This window comes from Leptopilina boulardi, unplaced genomic scaffold (assembly GCF_019393585.1).
Source record: "Leptopilina boulardi isolate dan_hultmark-lab unplaced genomic scaffold, ZJU_Lbou_2.1 LbouV2_213, whole genome shotgun sequence".
Classification (NCBI taxonomy): domain Eukaryota; kingdom Metazoa; phylum Arthropoda; class Insecta; order Hymenoptera; family Figitidae; genus Leptopilina; species Leptopilina boulardi.
The window spans coordinates 3,122,599-3,140,208 of NW_026137767.1; the positions used below are offsets into that span (position 1 = coordinate 3,122,599).

Consider the following 17,610-nt stretch of genomic DNA (forward strand, 5'->3'; position numbering starts at 1 on the left):
ATAAGAGAAATTTCTAGTGATTTCTGTTGATGAAGAATTTATTAGAAATCAGATACAAAAATTGAATTTCAAAAGATTTTAATTGAAATATGCTTTCAGATAATTGAATTTTCGAAGAATATTATAAAAATAATTAAAATTTTTGCAAATATGTAATTAAATTTCAAGTGATCTTGAATTAAAAATTTTTGGTAATTTTAATTGCTAATTTTTTAAAAATTATAAACAATTTTTAAACTTCATAAAAATGTAAATTGAAAAATAGATTAAGATCATTGAATTTGTGAAAAATTTCATTAAAAATATTAAAAATGATTAATTTAGTGAAGAATTTTAGTTAAAAATTTGTTAAATAATTGAAATAATAAAAATTTAAAGAATATCTGCATTGTATACTAAAAAAATGTATTTTGTTTAAAATTTTTTTTAAAAAAAGTTGAAAAAGACGCATTTTATTAAAATAAGTCGAAAAAAAGTCGAAAAAGTCGTATAATCCAAGGCCTGAATGTACTGTCTGCTTCTGATGTTAAATTTGAAAAAAATCATAACTTCTATAATTTTTATAACTTAAAAAAATTATAAAAATATTTATTTTCTTAATTTTCAAAAAGATTTCGACAAAAAATGTTGAATGTAATTCACACGTGGAAAGCTCCATATATTAACAAGAAATTAAATTAAAAGCATTTACAAAAAAGAGAAACTTAAATATTCACTAAATTTTAATTTTTTACAAAAGGCATTTTACCAAAAAAAAACTGAAATATGTACTAAACTTCAGTTTTATTAAAAAATGCGTTTTTACAAATTAAATTAATATGTTACTTGTTATCTTTTATCGGTGCTATAGATCGTTATTCCTCCTAACGTGTGTATGATAAAATAATAATAAATTATACATATTTACATTTTAAAAAAAAAACATTTTAATCAAACGCACTTATTTATCAATGGTAACAGTATATCATTTCATAATAATCTGATGCTTGTTAAAATGAACCACATATAATTATTCGAGAACAGTACTCAAAATATTAAAATTAAATATCTATTAAATATCAATATTTAAGAACAATTTTGAAATATTAAGTGTGTAATTTGTCTAATCAATTAAAAAAATAACAATAGCTACAGTAAAATAGTATAAAATATAATTGTATAATAATATTGTGCTCGAATAATGAGAATAAGTAATTTTTTAAAATAACCTTTCTTCTTTCAAAAATTATATTATAATTAGAAAGCTTCGCGAAAGTACAATTTAAAAACTTAAAAACATTAATTCATTTAAAAAATGTTTAATATCTTTTTTCTATATGCAAGTGTGTTTCAAACAAACAAAAAAGCTATCAGAAATTTCAAAATGCTCTTAAATTATTGTCAATTTATGAAATTTTTAAAAAATTTAAAATTTCAGAAATTATTTCTTACAACACAGGGTTTAATTATATAAAATTAGAATAGAATTGCGTTTTTATAAAAATTACTTTCTTATTTTGGATTATTTATAGTTTTGATCCTCTTATTTGGAGTTTTTCCCTGACCTAGGTATAGATTTTACTTCAAAAACCCTTAAAGTGTCATTAGTAATCTAAAGAAAATTGAAAAGAATAAAATTCTATTATGTATTTTAAACAACCAACAACTAGAAAGATTAGCTATACCTGACTAAAATTACATTAATATTTCGTAGTTAGTTCTACTTAATGTACGTCTAATTTTTACACAAACAAAATTATTTCAACTGCAGAAAAAATAACACATTTATGTAAAATGCAATTATATTTTGTTTAGAATTAAAAACTACTTCTGATTTTCATAAGGAAAAAGAAAATTACACTCGTGATACAGGTCATTCGAAATTAATAACTATATAGCAGGGCTGAATATTGCGGAAAAATATATTTATTTGCATATTTAAGTGAAAAACGTGTCTTAATTAGATCAACGAAATGTGTAACCAAACTATGAGACATTTGATTTTTGCATGTTTAAGAAAAAGCAAATATATTAAACAAAAAAAATGTACCTTTTTATGATAATCCATGATATGTTTGCTTAAAATATGAGAAACGTTGTTCTTGTTTATAAGCACCGTGTTCTTAGAAATGCATGAATTATCCTGACATTTTACTGCACACACAATTTTTACGAAAATATATACAGGCTTATAGTTATAACACATTTACGGTATATTACTCATTTTTTATTTATCAAACATTAATATAATTCACGAAATTTTACAGTTTGTCACAAATCCAAAAAATTGCATTTGCAATATACTTAGATGGGAGCTCACTTATCAATTATAATTTCACAAAGATGCATTAACAGAGAACGACAAACGTACTACAAAAATAATCTTGACTCTTGTAGACCAGCAAGAAACTCTAGTAGTGGGAGTGACTCGAAGATTGAATGATATTAGTTTGCTCGAAAGTCACACAGCGGTGCGTCCTTTCAATTGTGATAGATTCATAGCAATCGTAGCGCACCCTACGAGCAAAGCGCGACATTAGACTTAAGGCTGTGTCCACAATGGCTTCCTTATATAAAACTGGCTCTACATTGAATGTAACGTCCTTTTCTAATACACGTGTTGTCATTACAACACATGCGTTAGAAAAGGATAAAAATATGTAGGTATATCTGGCCACGAGTGTAAATAGGGTTGTAAAATTTCATGAAACTTAGAAAAAATGAAAAGTTTAATGAAATTTTAGAAACATTTCAAAGTTTCAAGATGGCGTTGGAAATAGCGCGAAAATTAAAAAATTTGAATGTTAAGTAGTTATTTATGATACAAGTGCGTAAAGTGAGTGATCACACGAGTATAATCAGATTTACGCACGTGTATTATACAACATTTTTTGCAACACCCACCTCTAAATTTAAGTACCTATTATGAAGAATTCCAACTCTCTATTAGAATAATTTCGATTGTACAGAATTAAATAAATCTATCGAAGATCAGGATAAATATCATTAAGCAGTAGTATATAAATTTAAAAGTAAAGTTCTTTCTTTAATTTTGTGGTTTTGTATGGTATAAAACAATCCTTATATTATGTGAGAAAAATTTCGGTGCGTAAAGAGAATCACTTTACACAACGTTTTATAAAGAGCTTCTTTACACACACTTTTCGGTGTGTAAAATTTAACTTTAGAGGTTAGTGTTGCAAAAATGTTATTTTTTTGATTTATTGTAAAATATGTGAAGGCTTCCCCATGATGATTTTGTGATTCCCTATATAAAATTGGCGCTTTAAAGGTGTAAATAAAATAAAAAAATCAATCATAAAATTAGTTTCTATCGTAGATAATCGCTTGAGGGAACTCTATTGCTGTTTATGCTAAAATATAATTAAATTCTAATTTGATTTTATGAAATATTTCAATTTTTTAAAAAGCTTCCCCATGATGCACAAAACTGGGGACAAGAATTAACATCAAAAGAAAGATTTTAAAAAGTAAATTTTTTTAACAACCTATTTTTTTCTGAATTCTACAAACTTGGACAAAAAAAATGTTACCAATAATAATTTTTATTATTGAATATTGCTAAAAATATTTATTTTTATTTCGTAAATGACACTGGAGAGAGGCTTCCCCATGACGGTTTGGTTCTTTAATTTGCATTTTAAAAATAATATTTAATTTTATAAATTAAAGTGGCTATAGTCTTTTCTTTGTAAACACTAAAGTTACTCTTCACACTGGATTTATTACAATATACAGTACCGTCCAGAAGTATCAGGACGATTACACGCGACTCTCTGAAAAAACATGCCATCACTTTTTCAATCATATTTCTGCAACAAAAGGAGATACAAAAAAAACTCAAAAACGGTTAGAAAGCTTATTAAATTTTGAATAAAATAAGCCATGTTTGAAGCCATTCCGTTAATAATTTTTTGAGTTGTAGAGTGAGAAAGATGGAAAAAATATTACCAAATTTTCTAATTTTGGTCTCTTGACTTCAACATTTTCAAAAATCTAGAAAAATTTAGATAAAATTTTTTTAAAAACATAGAAATCTTCGCTAGAATTTCAGCTTTAAAATAAATTTTAGAAAATTAAAAAATATTAATCCGTCATCGAATTATCATTAAAAATGTGAAGCCGTGTTGCGCCCGATCCATGCTTTGAAAATCAACTGTGACGACTCGATTCCTGCTTCGCGCGGGAGCAAGCGGGAGAGAAAGCAGGGTCGGATTTATGCGGGAACGATGAAGTTTACATTGTATGTAAAGAAAATCGAAATTTCCGGCGAGCAGATCCTTTGGCACAAAAATTCATATCATTAGACACTTTAATTTGTAAGCGTTTTTCATATTTATTTTAAAAAATCATTGACATTTGTAATGTTAACCTTTAATGACGGCTATTGGTCTGAGTTTGATACATTTTTCAGAAATACCAGCAGCATGACATGTATTCACGACATCTGTTACATTCTTATAAGATTCTGGAGCTTCTTCCATTACTAATTTTGGAGATGCTACTCTTATAGAGATTCCTTTAGCTTCCAATTGTCGTAACACGTCTGTGTAATCTATATTACGACGAGATTTTGCCCTTGAAAGTGCTCTTCCCTAAATTGAAATACAAATGTATAGTGAAAATTATCTTTTACCAAATTGCAATATATAAAATAAGACGCTATGTCCATACGTATATGTAACTCTGGATCGCGACGCGACTTACAGTTGATTGTATTTATTCGTTATAAAATAATTAAAATTTGAGTTAATTACTCGAATTAATATACTTTTAAAATACTAATTTGTTTAACTTACAGCTCCATGACAAGTTGAACCAAATGTCTCCAACATTCCTCGTTCTGTACCAGTCAAAACATAACTACACGTTCCCATGGTACCACCAATTAAAACTGGTTGCCCTGTTAACTGATAATCCACAGGGATAAGTGGATGATGTGGAGGGAAGGCTCTTGTTGATCCCTAAAAGTCACAACGATTAACAGTAAAATCTAAAAAAAACGTCTGGATCATTAGATTTTTTAGCGTAATTTTGAATTTATTTTTTCAAAACAAAACTTCGCCAATTTGTTAGATTTTAATTTATTGCGATAAAATATTATGTTATCCTGCATACCTATTACAAATAAATATTATTTAAAATTTTTCTATTAAATGAAATGCATCAATATTGAAAAAAACAAACCATACCTTTCGATGAACTAGAAGTGTTTTCTGTTTACCATTCACTATATGTTCTTCAATTTTTGCAATATTATGAGAAACATCATAAATAACGTGCATATCTAAATCATCTGGAGACATGTTGAATTGTTTTGCGAATGCCTGTAGAATAATAAAATATAAATTGATCCAATATAACGTAATTAATAAACTAAAAATAATAAATGTAACTGAAAGTAACTTAATTTCAAGAACTATAATATTATGATATTAAAACACTAAATTAGGAAACTTATTAATGAGCACTGGAACATCTATTTGGAGTTTAAGGACATTCACGCTTTTATTTTAAAAAAATAAGTGTAATTAGTTTAATTAAAAATTTACAAAATTTTATTGTTATATGCACCATTTGAAAGAGCGGTTTTTAGCACATAATAAATATTTATTGCAAAATTTGTTCCATTAAGTTTAAGTTCTAAAATATATAACTATCCAAAAAATACCCTTTTTTAAAAAGTTTTTTTTAAAATCGCTGAAATTTTCTTATTTTTTAATATTAAAAAAAAAAAATTTCTAATACACGTACCGAAAGTACATCATTTCTTACCTGTGTAGCGGGAGAAAAGTATGTCTTTTCCTCCCGGTATTGTTACTGATGGATTGAAATGAAGAATTTGATTTTGTTTTATAATATAAATTGTTAATACTGACAGGTTATCAATTTACGAAAATTTATCTTATAAACTTTCGACAAAATATTATTAAAGTTTCATTAAAAAATTAATAATTGTGTTCAATGCTTTATTAAATATTTGTACTTTCGGTATACATGTGTTAGAAAAAATAGTATGTGCAACTCGGGAGGAAAATGATTCCCAGCCTAGATGCACAATATACTATTTTGGTCTTGACTTCAGTGACCTCTGGTGACCAAACCGATTCAATAAAAAATATTTTGTTTATTTTTTCTTGAAGCTTTAATAGCCTCTAATTTTAAGAAAAAATAATTGCGTTTCTTTAATGGTGTTCCGCAATGGCAAGCAGTGGTTGTCTTTCAAAAATTGACTCCTCGTAGGTGCATTTAATTTAAAAAGGATTTTTCTCTCAACTCGGATAGAAACGGAAAAATCGAAAAAAATACCAGCAGTTATCCTGCAATGTTGTACTTTCATTTACACACAAGAAATTGAAAATTCAGTACGATAAACGACGTCAGGAAGTAAAATAAGAATTTTTTTATAGCCGTTAGGTGCTGCTCCAGATGGTAAATTTCAGTACATACTAAGCAAATGTTTATACTCTTCCTATTTTACTTCCTGTCCTTTTATATGTGAATAAATCTTTAATTTCTTGGAGGCAAATAAAAGTACACAAACTCAGGATAACTGGTATTTGTTCCGATTTTGCCATTTCTGTCCGAATTGGGAGAATAATATTTTTGAAATTAAATGTACCTCATTTTTAAAAGCTTGAAAAGTGTAATACCACCTTAATTAATATTAAATTAATATTTCTGAAAAACAATTTTAAAAATATAAGAAAATGTGAAAATTTCACACAGTCTTTAGTGAACTATTATAACTGATAGGAACTATTATAACTAACATATTATATGTAATTGAAATACCTGCCGGCTAAGGAACGTCATTGAGCTACGATTGACCCAAGCAAAATTAGCAGCGGCAGCCATTGACTTTAAATAATCTTGTCCTTCTTGAGAATGAATGTGAGCACAAGCAAGTTGACGATCATTTGTTTCAATATTATCTCGCTTCATAGCTTTTTCCATTTGGACAAGAGCATCTTTAAAAAAAATATCTCAATAAGGAATATAGAAATATTCAGTTAAAATTGGAATTAATTATTAAATTTTTTTAAATTCTACTAACAAATAAAACTAGAAAAACTATAATTAAATCTTGTCGAAAGTTTCGAAATGATGTCCAATCAGTTGTGATAAGTATTATTCCAAGGCATTCAGTTTTTATCTGAATCTAAATATATTACGTTCCATCGTTTCCATCGGATTAATTTGAAAAAAAAATATTATTAGGATTCAAAATTCAGCTGCGGAATGAAACGAACTGATTTGGAAAAAAAATTTTATTGAGTTAGATAGAAATTTAGGTTTAGATAGAAACTAATTGGCTTGGAACCAAATTTCGGAGTACCACGGAATAATATTTATCAAAACTGATTAAAACATCAATTCAAAACTTCTGTCAGGGATTATAAAGAATTTTTCCATACGTAAGTAATATTTATATTATTTTTTCAGTAAAAACAGTAAAACTTTCTCCTGTACATGATTTTTAAATATGTTTTTAATAAAGATTTGGATAAAAATTTTACCTGTTGCTACTTGATGACCAAAACCACGACTTCCTGAATGAATCATTACACAAATTTGCCCTTTCTCCTCTATTCCCATTTTACTCGCAGCCCATTTATTGTAGATTTCATCAACAACTTGAATTTCCGCATAATGATTTCCAGCTCCAAGCGTTCCAAGCTGAAAATATTAGGTGCAATATTCCTAGTTTATGAAAAAATACATTTGAGTCAAACCACAAGTCAACTATGTAACAGAAATTTTTTATTGAGTTTTCATAAATTATTTATCATTTTTAATAAATCTTTAAAATCTTGCTTTTTTCCTTTTGAGTGAAAGAAGGATGTAATAACTCCTGTTTATAAGTCCGAAAATAAAAATAACACACAGAATTATAGACCTATAACAATTTTAAGTTCATTTGCTAAAATCTTTGAAAGTATAATATTTGATAATTTTTATGCAGCGGTCTCAGGAATTATAATTGATGAACATCATGGATGTATAAGAGAAAGATTCGCTTTAACTAATCTTGGTGTTTTCTCCACTTTTTTAACTAATAATATCGAAAAAAGTTTTCAAATTGATGCTATGTACGCTGATGTGTCGAAGGCATTTGATAGGGTGGACTTTGTAATACTTCTAAGCAAATGAAAATCATTGGGGATTTCTGACAACATTGTTGCTTTCTTTGAGAGTTATCTTTCTGACAGATATCAAGTAGTTAAAGTTGAAGGTGAATTTAGAGGGTTTTTCTTAGCAACTTCCGGTGTATCTCAGGGATCACGTTTCCTCTGATGTATATTTTGTACATGAATGACATAAACCTATTTTCAGGCACTCTCTTTTCTTATTATATGCTGATGACCTTAAATGTTGTAGAATAATTAACTCCTCTACAGTAAATAAGGACATTGAGTACTTGCAAAATGATCATAACAGATTGCAAGAATCGTGTGTCAAAAATCACTTAAGTATTAATATTAAGAAAACATTTCTTGTTTCATATTCTAAGGGAGGAGTTAATTTCTATAATTATACTATTGATGGTCTGACTTTGGAAAAAGTAAATAGGGTGCGTGATTTAGGTATACTGTTTATACTAGAAATATCAGTTTCAATGACCACGTAACTGATGTTGTCTCAAGGACCTCAAAATCATTGGGGTTTATATTGAGATGTGCTTCGATATTTCGTGGCCTTACAACAATTAAAATATTATACTTAACGCTTGTCAGATCAATCATTGAGTACGCATGTATTGGGAACGGTGGTCTAGTAACAATCTAGTAACTTTGACCCATTCTCTCCCTCCATTTTGTTTTTTCTACTCTTTCTAACCTATTAATTGAAGAGAGACAAAGAAAGAAAATGGAGGGAGAGAATGGGTCCCCACCAGATGGCGTATTGCAGTTTAGCCGATCCCAATAATCTGGTCACCCTTCTGTCTTCCACATAATTAGAATTGAACGTGTACAAAATAAATTTCTTAGATTTGCTGCGAGAATACTAAATATACCTTTTGACTTCCATAACCATGATTATAGGGACTTAAGGTCCATATTGAATATTCCTCCTTTAACATCAAGTTTTTATTTTGCCGATATGTCTTTCTTGTATAGACTTTTAAACGGAGCTATTTATTGCCATTCACTCTTATCTATGGTAAATTTATCGGTTCCTAGAATGTTCTCTAGACGGTACACGTTATTCTCAGTGGTATTCCATAGAACAAACTATGGTAATAATTCTTTAATTGACCGTATTACTAGAGAAGCTAATTTAATCTCTAATGAAGTAAACTTTTTTGATGACAATGCCACAAGATTTACAACATCATTGCGAAACATTGTATTAATTAGAAGCTAATACACAGTTCTATAACAAAGTGTCAACCTAGATTTAAGCTGAACAAATTTATTATTATTAGATTTAGGAGTACGTTTGTACGAAAGGGCATGTCCCGTTATCTCTTTAAATAAATAAATGTAAAAAAATTCATAAAAATCTGTAGTTTACAAAAAAATAAAGAAATTTTAAACTTCTTTTTTTTAATTTTAAATCTTTATTATACATTTTTTAATACTTGTCAATTTTTGTAACATTTATAGAAAAAATTGATTAGTTACTCGAAATTCGTTGACAACAAATTAATGCTAATTTTTCTGAGTAAAAAAATGTTTCAACTGAACTTATTTGTGAAATATAATTAATTTATAATACAAAATTTTATATTTTAATAATTTTTTTAACATTTGAAGTAGATTAAATTCCATCCAAGAAAAGTTACAGATATGTTTCAGTATATCTCGAAGTCTAGAATTATAAATAACACAAATTGTTAAAAAAAATTATTATTATTAAAAATATAAAATTATTAGATTCGAATTTCGAGTTAATAATTTTTTCCCCAAATGTTACAAAAATTGTTTAGTTACAAATATTCAAAATTCAAAAAAAAACTTGAAAATGTTTTTCTGATTTGTTGTAAACTACAAATCTTTATAAATGTTTATACATTAAATTTTAGAATATCAACAAAAATTTGATGTCATAGTTGACGTGGTTTAATTTAACTACCGTAATTACTGTTTTTCTATTATATTAACAACCAATGTAATTGAAATATGTGACGGGCTCTGAAGAAAGGGAACCAATAAGAAAATGAATTATAGAGGTTATGTATAAGATAGTTCTACCTTGATCAAAAGTTTCTTTTTATTTATGAAACATCAAAATCAATTTTTATTGAATATTTTGGATGTAATGAAAACTAAAACATCAATTTTTACATTGAGAATTGATTCTCTTTGTGTATTTTCCCTTCAAAATTTCAAAACATAACCTATAATTGTAATTTTGGACTCTAGTTTGCGACCCAAATGACAGAAATTGTTGAATAGAATGTTTAGTGGTTTTTTAGGGTTTTTGATGTAAGAATAGTGAAACTAGATTTTTTTTGTTTAAACGTTTCGACCCTTGGTTTGGGTCCTCTTCTTACAGAATTACAGAAAATAATAAATTACTGAAGAGGACCCAAACTAAGGGTCGAAACGTTTAACCACTAAACATTCTATTCAACAATAACCTATAATTTTTTTGCTTCGCAGGTCCCTTTCTTCAAAGTACGTGTCATATATAAATATATGATACTTGTTCATACTTGTGGAAGTCCACGTTTTTTAGCTCTCATGGAGACTTTAGATGGATCTGCATTTAACATTCTACCATATTCTTCACAATGTTCCTTATCTTCAGCCCAAATATATCCTGAATTTTTATTTAAATCAGGTCCATTAAAATTATTTCAAAAGAAAAAAAAATGAGATTCAATCCATTATATTTCGCATGAAGTCGTTATATTGACTAAAATTTCAATATTAATGATACATACGAAATGACTCTTTATATTTCTAAAATAAAAAATGTAAACGGTATTACGAAAAAAAATTTATGATTTCTTATAAAATATGAATTTAAAGTAGAGAAAGTGCACAAAAAAAACTAACAGTTTATTAAAAATATTTTAAAACACAGTAAAAATATTTTTCTAAAACATTCAACGATTTCGTGCGAAAAATAATGAATGGGCCAATTATATTTGTATACCTTCTCGTAAAGACCAATCCATTCCCATTTCTAATGCTTCTTCTAAATCGCGAGCATTCATAGGAATAATTCCTTTGGATCCGACGCCAACTGGAATATGATCGAACATACTTTGAGCTAACTGTTCCTGAAAACATAAACATTACCTATGGAATTAAAATTAAAATTTTAAGAATAACTGAGTTAATTTTTATATTTCAGTCTAATGACTGATATTTAATAATTAATTAATTAATAATTTTCAGTTTTTATTTCGCAAGAAGTATATTTTTAGGTATGCTACAGCGAAAATCCAAGGCGGCTCTAATAGCTGACTACTGAATATCTTCTATTTTAATTCTATTATTCATTTGATTTGTAAAATGTATAAAACTATCAAAAACTAATTTTGATTATATAAAGTTACAGAATACATCAATAAGTATGCTTACTTTTACTGGTAAAACATCTTTTTCATATAAATTTGTTCGCAGAAGACGAACGCCACAATTTATATCAAATCCTACACCACCTGGTGATACTACAGATTGAGGATCATTCATATCAAAAGCTGCCATATTGCCTATGAAAGAAACTTATTGTTAATATACTCGCTTGAAATTTTACTCTTTGTTTACATTATTAAATAAATTATTAAAATTATATTAATTTATTTTTCAAAAATTAAAAACTAAAACTGCTACGCACCACACTATTAAAAATCGGACGACAAATTTACACCTAAAAGATTGAAATTATATAATTTCAGTCTCGGAAAGTGCAAGTGTTTAGATTTCATTGGATTAAAGTTTTCATTCAATCCAAAGAAATGCAAGCTTTCGCACTTTTCAAGATTGAAACTATATAATTTCAATCTTTCTTGTGTATATGTCCGATTTCTAACAGCATAAATAGTAAATTATACTTTAAAATGATTCAATAGGTTTCAAAAACATTTTTGTTGTAAAGTGTGCTAGAAAATGTAGTTTATATGACCTGTTTTATAAAGTAAAAATTAACAATTCAATGTAGTTAAACTATTTAACGTAGTAAAATAAAATTATTAAAACTGATACCAATAGCAAAGCCATAGCCTGAATGAACGTCGGGTAATCCAACGGATTTTCCAACGATTCCAGGTAAAGCGGCAACATTGGCAATTTGTTTGACACCAGGTAAAAATCCTCCAATAGCTCCTGGTCTACAAGAGTTACGCAATTCATCGAGCATTAACTTTTCTAAAGTATTATTCACGTAAAACACACCTTCTACCTATAAATAACAAATATTTTAACTAATATAATACATAAATATTTTCTCACTTGTTACATAAAAGTGCATAATATAACTACGACTATTACGATTATTTCCTCTGGTTATGCATTTATCAGTAAGTCAATTTAAAAAGCTGAACTTTTTTCTTTTTAGAATTTAAATTTTGACAAAAAAAAGGCTAATAAATACTTTTATTAACAACCAATTGAAAAATAATTATTTACCTTCATACTCGGCTGAAAACCTATTTTAATTCTCCAACAGTAGTCATTCATTTTTTCCAAATACTTCAATTCCTCGTCATACTTTCTAACGACCATTTTCTGTATGAAAATAGAATATATAATTTAAGAATGATTTAGTTTTTAAGAATAAGATTTTTGTAATTAACATATTTGTAAATAATAGATAATACAATGAACAACTTAGACCTACAGTTATAATTTTAAATTATTTAATTCCATTTCGACAACTTCTGAGTTTATATTATTGGACTGGAATTTAAGAAAACGTTAACAAATTAAGGGTAGGAACCGGTGAATTTCAACTCATCGAAATTAATGTTGTTAAGGGGTGTCAATTTTTTTTGACCATTTTAGAAATTTTATTTTTTGAAAATATTAAAATTTTTAAAAATCCATACGATTGATTGTTCAAAATCATGAAAAAAGCCTACAAAAAAATTACTGACAAAAAATAATAAAAAATGTAGAACCAAACTTAATTGGTTTGGTTTAATGAGCCAAAAGTTTTGAACGTTTAAATGAACAAAATATTTTTTTCAATCTATAAATTATTAAAAATTATAATGTCAATATTAAATAAAGCAGTAAATTAATGACTTCTTTTTAGATATTTAAAACAATATTTTGTAATAAAATTCGTACTTAAAGAAGTTGCAAAAAAATTTTGTTCATTTGAACGTTCAAAACTTTTGGCTCATTTGGTTTAGGGGTAACAATATTTTATACAAATAATAAAAATTGCAAGAGAAGTTTTTTGAAGTTTAAGGGGAGGCACTACCCCCAATTTTGACCCACTTAAATTTAAATTATTAAATGAGGTTATATTTTTTTTCTTGCATCATTTGGGTCCTAAAAACATATAAGGTGGTCAAAAAAAGAAAATTTTAATTTTTGACCATTTTAGAATTTTTATTTTTTGAAAAAATTAATATTTTTGAAAATCCATGCGAGAGATTCTGACAAATCATTAAAAAAGTGTGGAAAAAATTTGACGATGAAAAATACTTAAAATTGTGAAAGAAGATACATATTTAATAGGAGAGTGCAATGATGTTTTAACTTATATTTTTCGCTCTTTTTTTGAAAAAATTAAAATTTTTGAAAATCCATGCGAGAGATTCTTAAGAATCATTAAAAAAAGCGTGAAAAAAAATTGGCGATGAAAAATAGTCAAAATTGTAAAAAAAGATAGATATTTAAAATATTAATTTTTTTAAGACTTTAATTTCTAAAATGGTCATAAATTAAAATTTCATTTTTTGGACCATCTTGTATGTTTTAAGACCCAAATGATGCAAGAAAAAAATAGAACTTCGTTTAATAAAGTAAATTAAAGTGGGTCAAAATTGGGGGTGATGCCTGCCCTTAAAAAACAAGTAGTTTTATAAAACTGAAGTTGGTTTTCTCAATATCGTTTTTTTGGTTTGAATTAAAATTTTAGTTGATAAATTAATTTAAGAGAAAGCCAACTTCAGTTTTATAAAACTACTGGTTTTTTAACCTTCAAATTTGTTTTTGAAAGTGGATTTTTTAAAGTGAATAAAAATAAAAAGTATCACCAAATTTTGATAAGATGACTAAAAAAGATTTAACTTAAATTTTAAATCCAAAATAGGACTCTTTCATTTATCGCCTGAGGATATATAAATGTTCAAAATCAGATGAAATTCTGAAAAGTTCCAACATTCAACGTAAAATTTTTCATATTTCTACATTATAAAATTAAAAAGCCAACATATCATGTGCAAATATATGGAAAGTACTTATTGTTAGGTAGTAATAAATTTTATAATATTTATAAACTTTCTTGGAAAATATAAATAAAATGTGACAAATTTTGACATTTTACAGGTAAGTTTGAATATTAATTTTCACGTAGTATTTTGGCTTTTTTTACACAATTATCGACTAATATTGGTAAATTAAACTATTTTGAACAAATATCAATGAAAAAAATGTACTAACTAAATTATTTCTGTTCTTTTTTATTAAATTTTTAAAGCTGTCAAACTAACCTATTTATTTCCGTGCAACTTAACTTAAAAACTAAATTCCAACGTAAATAAAAAAAAATTTAATAAAATAATTGTTAAAAGTGAATTGTACGGATATTAAAAGTCATTATTACGAAATATCAGATTTTTCTAAAAATAGTCCGCAACGACTATAGGTCAAATAAAATGGAATGACCCTGAAATTTTTTTTTTTGAGTTTCACACCCTGAAAATAAATTAAAAATGCCGCTTTTTTATTTTTAATTGTAAATTATAAAATTTTGAAGGAGATGAAACATTTTAGGAAACAGATTTTTATTCAGCATATTCAAAACTATTTCTGTTCATGTGGTAAATAAGTCACGTTTTTTATTGCTCAAAGTTTTTATAGACATTTTTCCGGCCGGCAGAAGAAAGTGCCCTTAAGATGACAATATAACCTCACTTTAGTAATACAGTTAGAGCTAAAATGTCGCAGTGTATGTTGTTGTTTAACAATAATTGATATAAAATATTATGCTCATTAATTTTTCATTATTTATACGTAAAGTAAATTATTAGAAAAACAATCTTTTCTTGACAATTCAAAACTTTAAAAACGTATTAAAACAAATAAAGGTATATATTTTTTTAATAGAGTATCAATGTTATAAATATTCATAATAACTTTTTATACAAACTAACTGAAAGAAAAGCATTCTTACCTTACGATTAAATTGAAAAATTTGTTAACTGAAACTATTTTGGCACTTATAATTATATATGTATATACATATACATACTTTGTAACCTCTGTGTTTATAAGATTCGAAAATCTATAAACAATAACAAAAGTCATAAACAACCAGGTGAACAAAGATTGGTTATATTATAGAAAATAAGAAACTAAGGGTCCATTCACATGTATGCAGAATGTAAAGGCGCATTCAGACCTCTCGGCTGCCTGCCTGCCTGTTGTAGTTACCATGGTAACATGATAAGAGTGAGTGAAGCAGAAAATTTAAATTTTTCGTCTGTTTCACTCACTCCCATTATGTTACCATGGCAACTGCAGCAGGCAGGCAGGCAGCCGAGAGGTCTGAATGCGCCTTAACGCTGCGCTGTTAACAACCACCAGAGTTGGGAAACTTGATAAGGGAAAAAATTGACTGGTTTAAAAAGGGCAAATAATGAAGCGGTCACACCTCGGCTGCAGGAGCAGTTGCCCATGGCAACCGTGTAAGAGTAAGAGAGATAGAAGATTTTCCATCTCTCTTACTCTTACACGGTTGCCATCGGCAACTGCTCCTGCAGGCGAGGTGTGACCGCTCCATAAGAATAAAAGTATATATGTATAGTATATGTATAAGAATATGTTTATGTGTATGTTTGTGTATATGTATATTTGTGAGTTAGTATGAAATTTGATGAAAGGAGTATGTGTATATGTATGTAAATATATATACAGGGTGTTCCAAAAGTATGGAAACTTGCAAATATCTCGAAAAGTACGAATTTTCGTAAAAAATGTTCAATACAAAAGTTGTTCCAAACAAAAAGATCTACATTGTTGAAACCAAAAAATTGGGCCCCGGGCCCAATGTTGGGCCCTACAATGAAAAAAGTAGTTTTCTTAAATGAGACCACCAATTTTGAATATCAAATTCGTAATCCCCATGAAATTATGCGTTCAGACATGTGGTATAAGTGCCCAAAATATTGGGCCCAATCCAAGATATCGGGCCCAACATTTTCGACAAAGAAAAAATTTAAAAAATCGTATCTTTGGGGGTTTTTGGGGTCACAGGATTACAAAATTCAAAGCTACTTTTCAAATTGGGCACAGAGCCTAATGTAGGATTCCGCGGCCCAATGTAAGGCCCACAGTAAAAAAATAAGTCTAAATGCCAAAAATATTGGGCCCAATATTTTTGGCATTTGTACTACAAAACTAAATCCAAAATTTCATGACGATTATGAAATGGATACTAAAAATTAGTTGGTTTTATTTTAGACAACTAATTTTTTTACTGTGGGCCTTACATTGGGCCGCGGAATCCTACATTGGGCTCTGTGCCCAATTTGAAAAGTAGCTTTGAATTTTGTAATCTTGTGAACCCAAAAACCCCCAAAGATACAATTTTTTTAATTTATTTCTTTGTCAACAAATTTTGGGCCCAATCCTAGACATTGGGCCCAATATTTTTGGCATTTGTACTACAAAACTAAATCCAGAATTTCATGACGATTACGAAATGGATACTAAAAATTAGTGGGTTTTATTTTAGACAACTAATTTTTTTACTGTGGGCCTTACATTGGGCCGCAGAATCCTACATTGGGCTCTGTGCCCAATTTGAAAAGTAGCTTTGAATTTTGTAATCCTGTGACCCTAAAAACCCCCAAGGATAGGATTTTTTAAATTTATTTCGGATATACTTCCGAAGTAGGGGTACCTCCGATTTTAATAAAACTTGGTATACTAACGTATTTTGGTGCGCTGATTACGAAAATGATAGTGAAAATTGGCGCAAATTTGATTATCATGGTAAAAACCATAAAAAACACCATAAAATAATGGTTTTTTACGATTATCTCGTAAAAAACAAAAAATTTCGAAAAAAGTTTTAGACATAAGTTGTAGATCTCAAAAAAACACACATTTTATGTTTTATGCATTTTTTACCAAAAGTCATTATTTTTCGAGAAAAATGGTCCGAAAGTAATTTGCGGAAATTGTGGGATGGAGTCTACAGCAGCGGTAAATGCAAAATAGTAAACACGGCCTTCGGCCGCGTAAGGTACTGCTCGCTTCTCTTTTTAAGAAATCTTGGCGAGAGGGGGTGGATGTGTCCGAAAGTAATTTGCGGAAATTGTGGGGTGGAGTCCACAGCAGCGGTAAACGCAAAATAGTAAACACGGCCTTCGGCCGGGTAAGGTACTGCTCGCTTTTCTTTTTAAAAAAAACCTTGGCGAGAGGGGGTAGATATGGCCGAAAGTATTTTGCGGAATTCGTTAGATCCTGACTA

At 27.9% G+C, this 17,610-nt stretch overlaps 2 protein-coding genes across 5 annotated transcripts in view; both read right to left on the reverse strand.

The window, feature by feature from the left end:
- LOC127278966 (serine/arginine repetitive matrix protein 1-like) overlaps positions 1-2,330 on the reverse strand; it is a 37,219-nt gene extending 34,889 nt beyond the window's left edge. For all 3 annotated transcript variants that reach the window (XM_051300963.1, XM_051300962.1, XM_051300961.1), the window contains exon 1: positions 2,030-2,330. In XM_051300963.1, coding sequence (XP_051156920.1) covers positions 2,030-2,185 — 156 coding nt within the window. In that variant the 5' untranslated portion in view covers positions 2,186-2,330. The remainder of the gene's footprint in view (positions 1-2,029) is intronic.
- Positions 2,331-4,311: 1,981 nt separating this feature from the next.
- Positions 4,312-17,610, reverse strand: part of LOC127278968 (RNA-splicing ligase RtcB homolog) — a 77,479-nt gene continuing 64,180 nt past the window's right edge. The window contains exons 1-11 of one of the 2 annotated variants that reach the window (XM_051300966.1): positions 15,307-15,458; positions 12,588-12,686; positions 12,165-12,360; positions 11,541-11,671; positions 11,110-11,236; positions 10,664-10,770; positions 7,521-7,680; positions 6,796-6,971; positions 5,193-5,327; positions 4,800-4,964; positions 4,312-4,595 (exon numbers count right to left, since the gene is read on the reverse strand). In XM_051300966.1, the coding sequence (XP_051156923.1) occupies positions 4,368-4,595; positions 4,800-4,964; positions 5,193-5,327; positions 6,796-6,971; positions 7,521-7,680; positions 10,664-10,770; positions 11,110-11,236; positions 11,541-11,671; positions 12,165-12,360; positions 12,588-12,683 (1,521 nt within the window). In that variant the 5' untranslated portion in view covers positions 12,684-12,686; positions 15,307-15,458 and the 3' untranslated portion in view covers positions 4,312-4,367. Of the gene's footprint in view, positions 4,596-4,799; positions 4,965-5,192; positions 5,328-6,795; positions 6,972-7,520; positions 7,681-10,663; positions 10,771-11,109; positions 11,237-11,540; positions 11,672-12,164; positions 12,361-12,587; positions 12,689-15,306; positions 15,459-17,610 lie in introns of those variants that run through there. The other variant, XM_051300967.1, reaches the window with a different exon arrangement.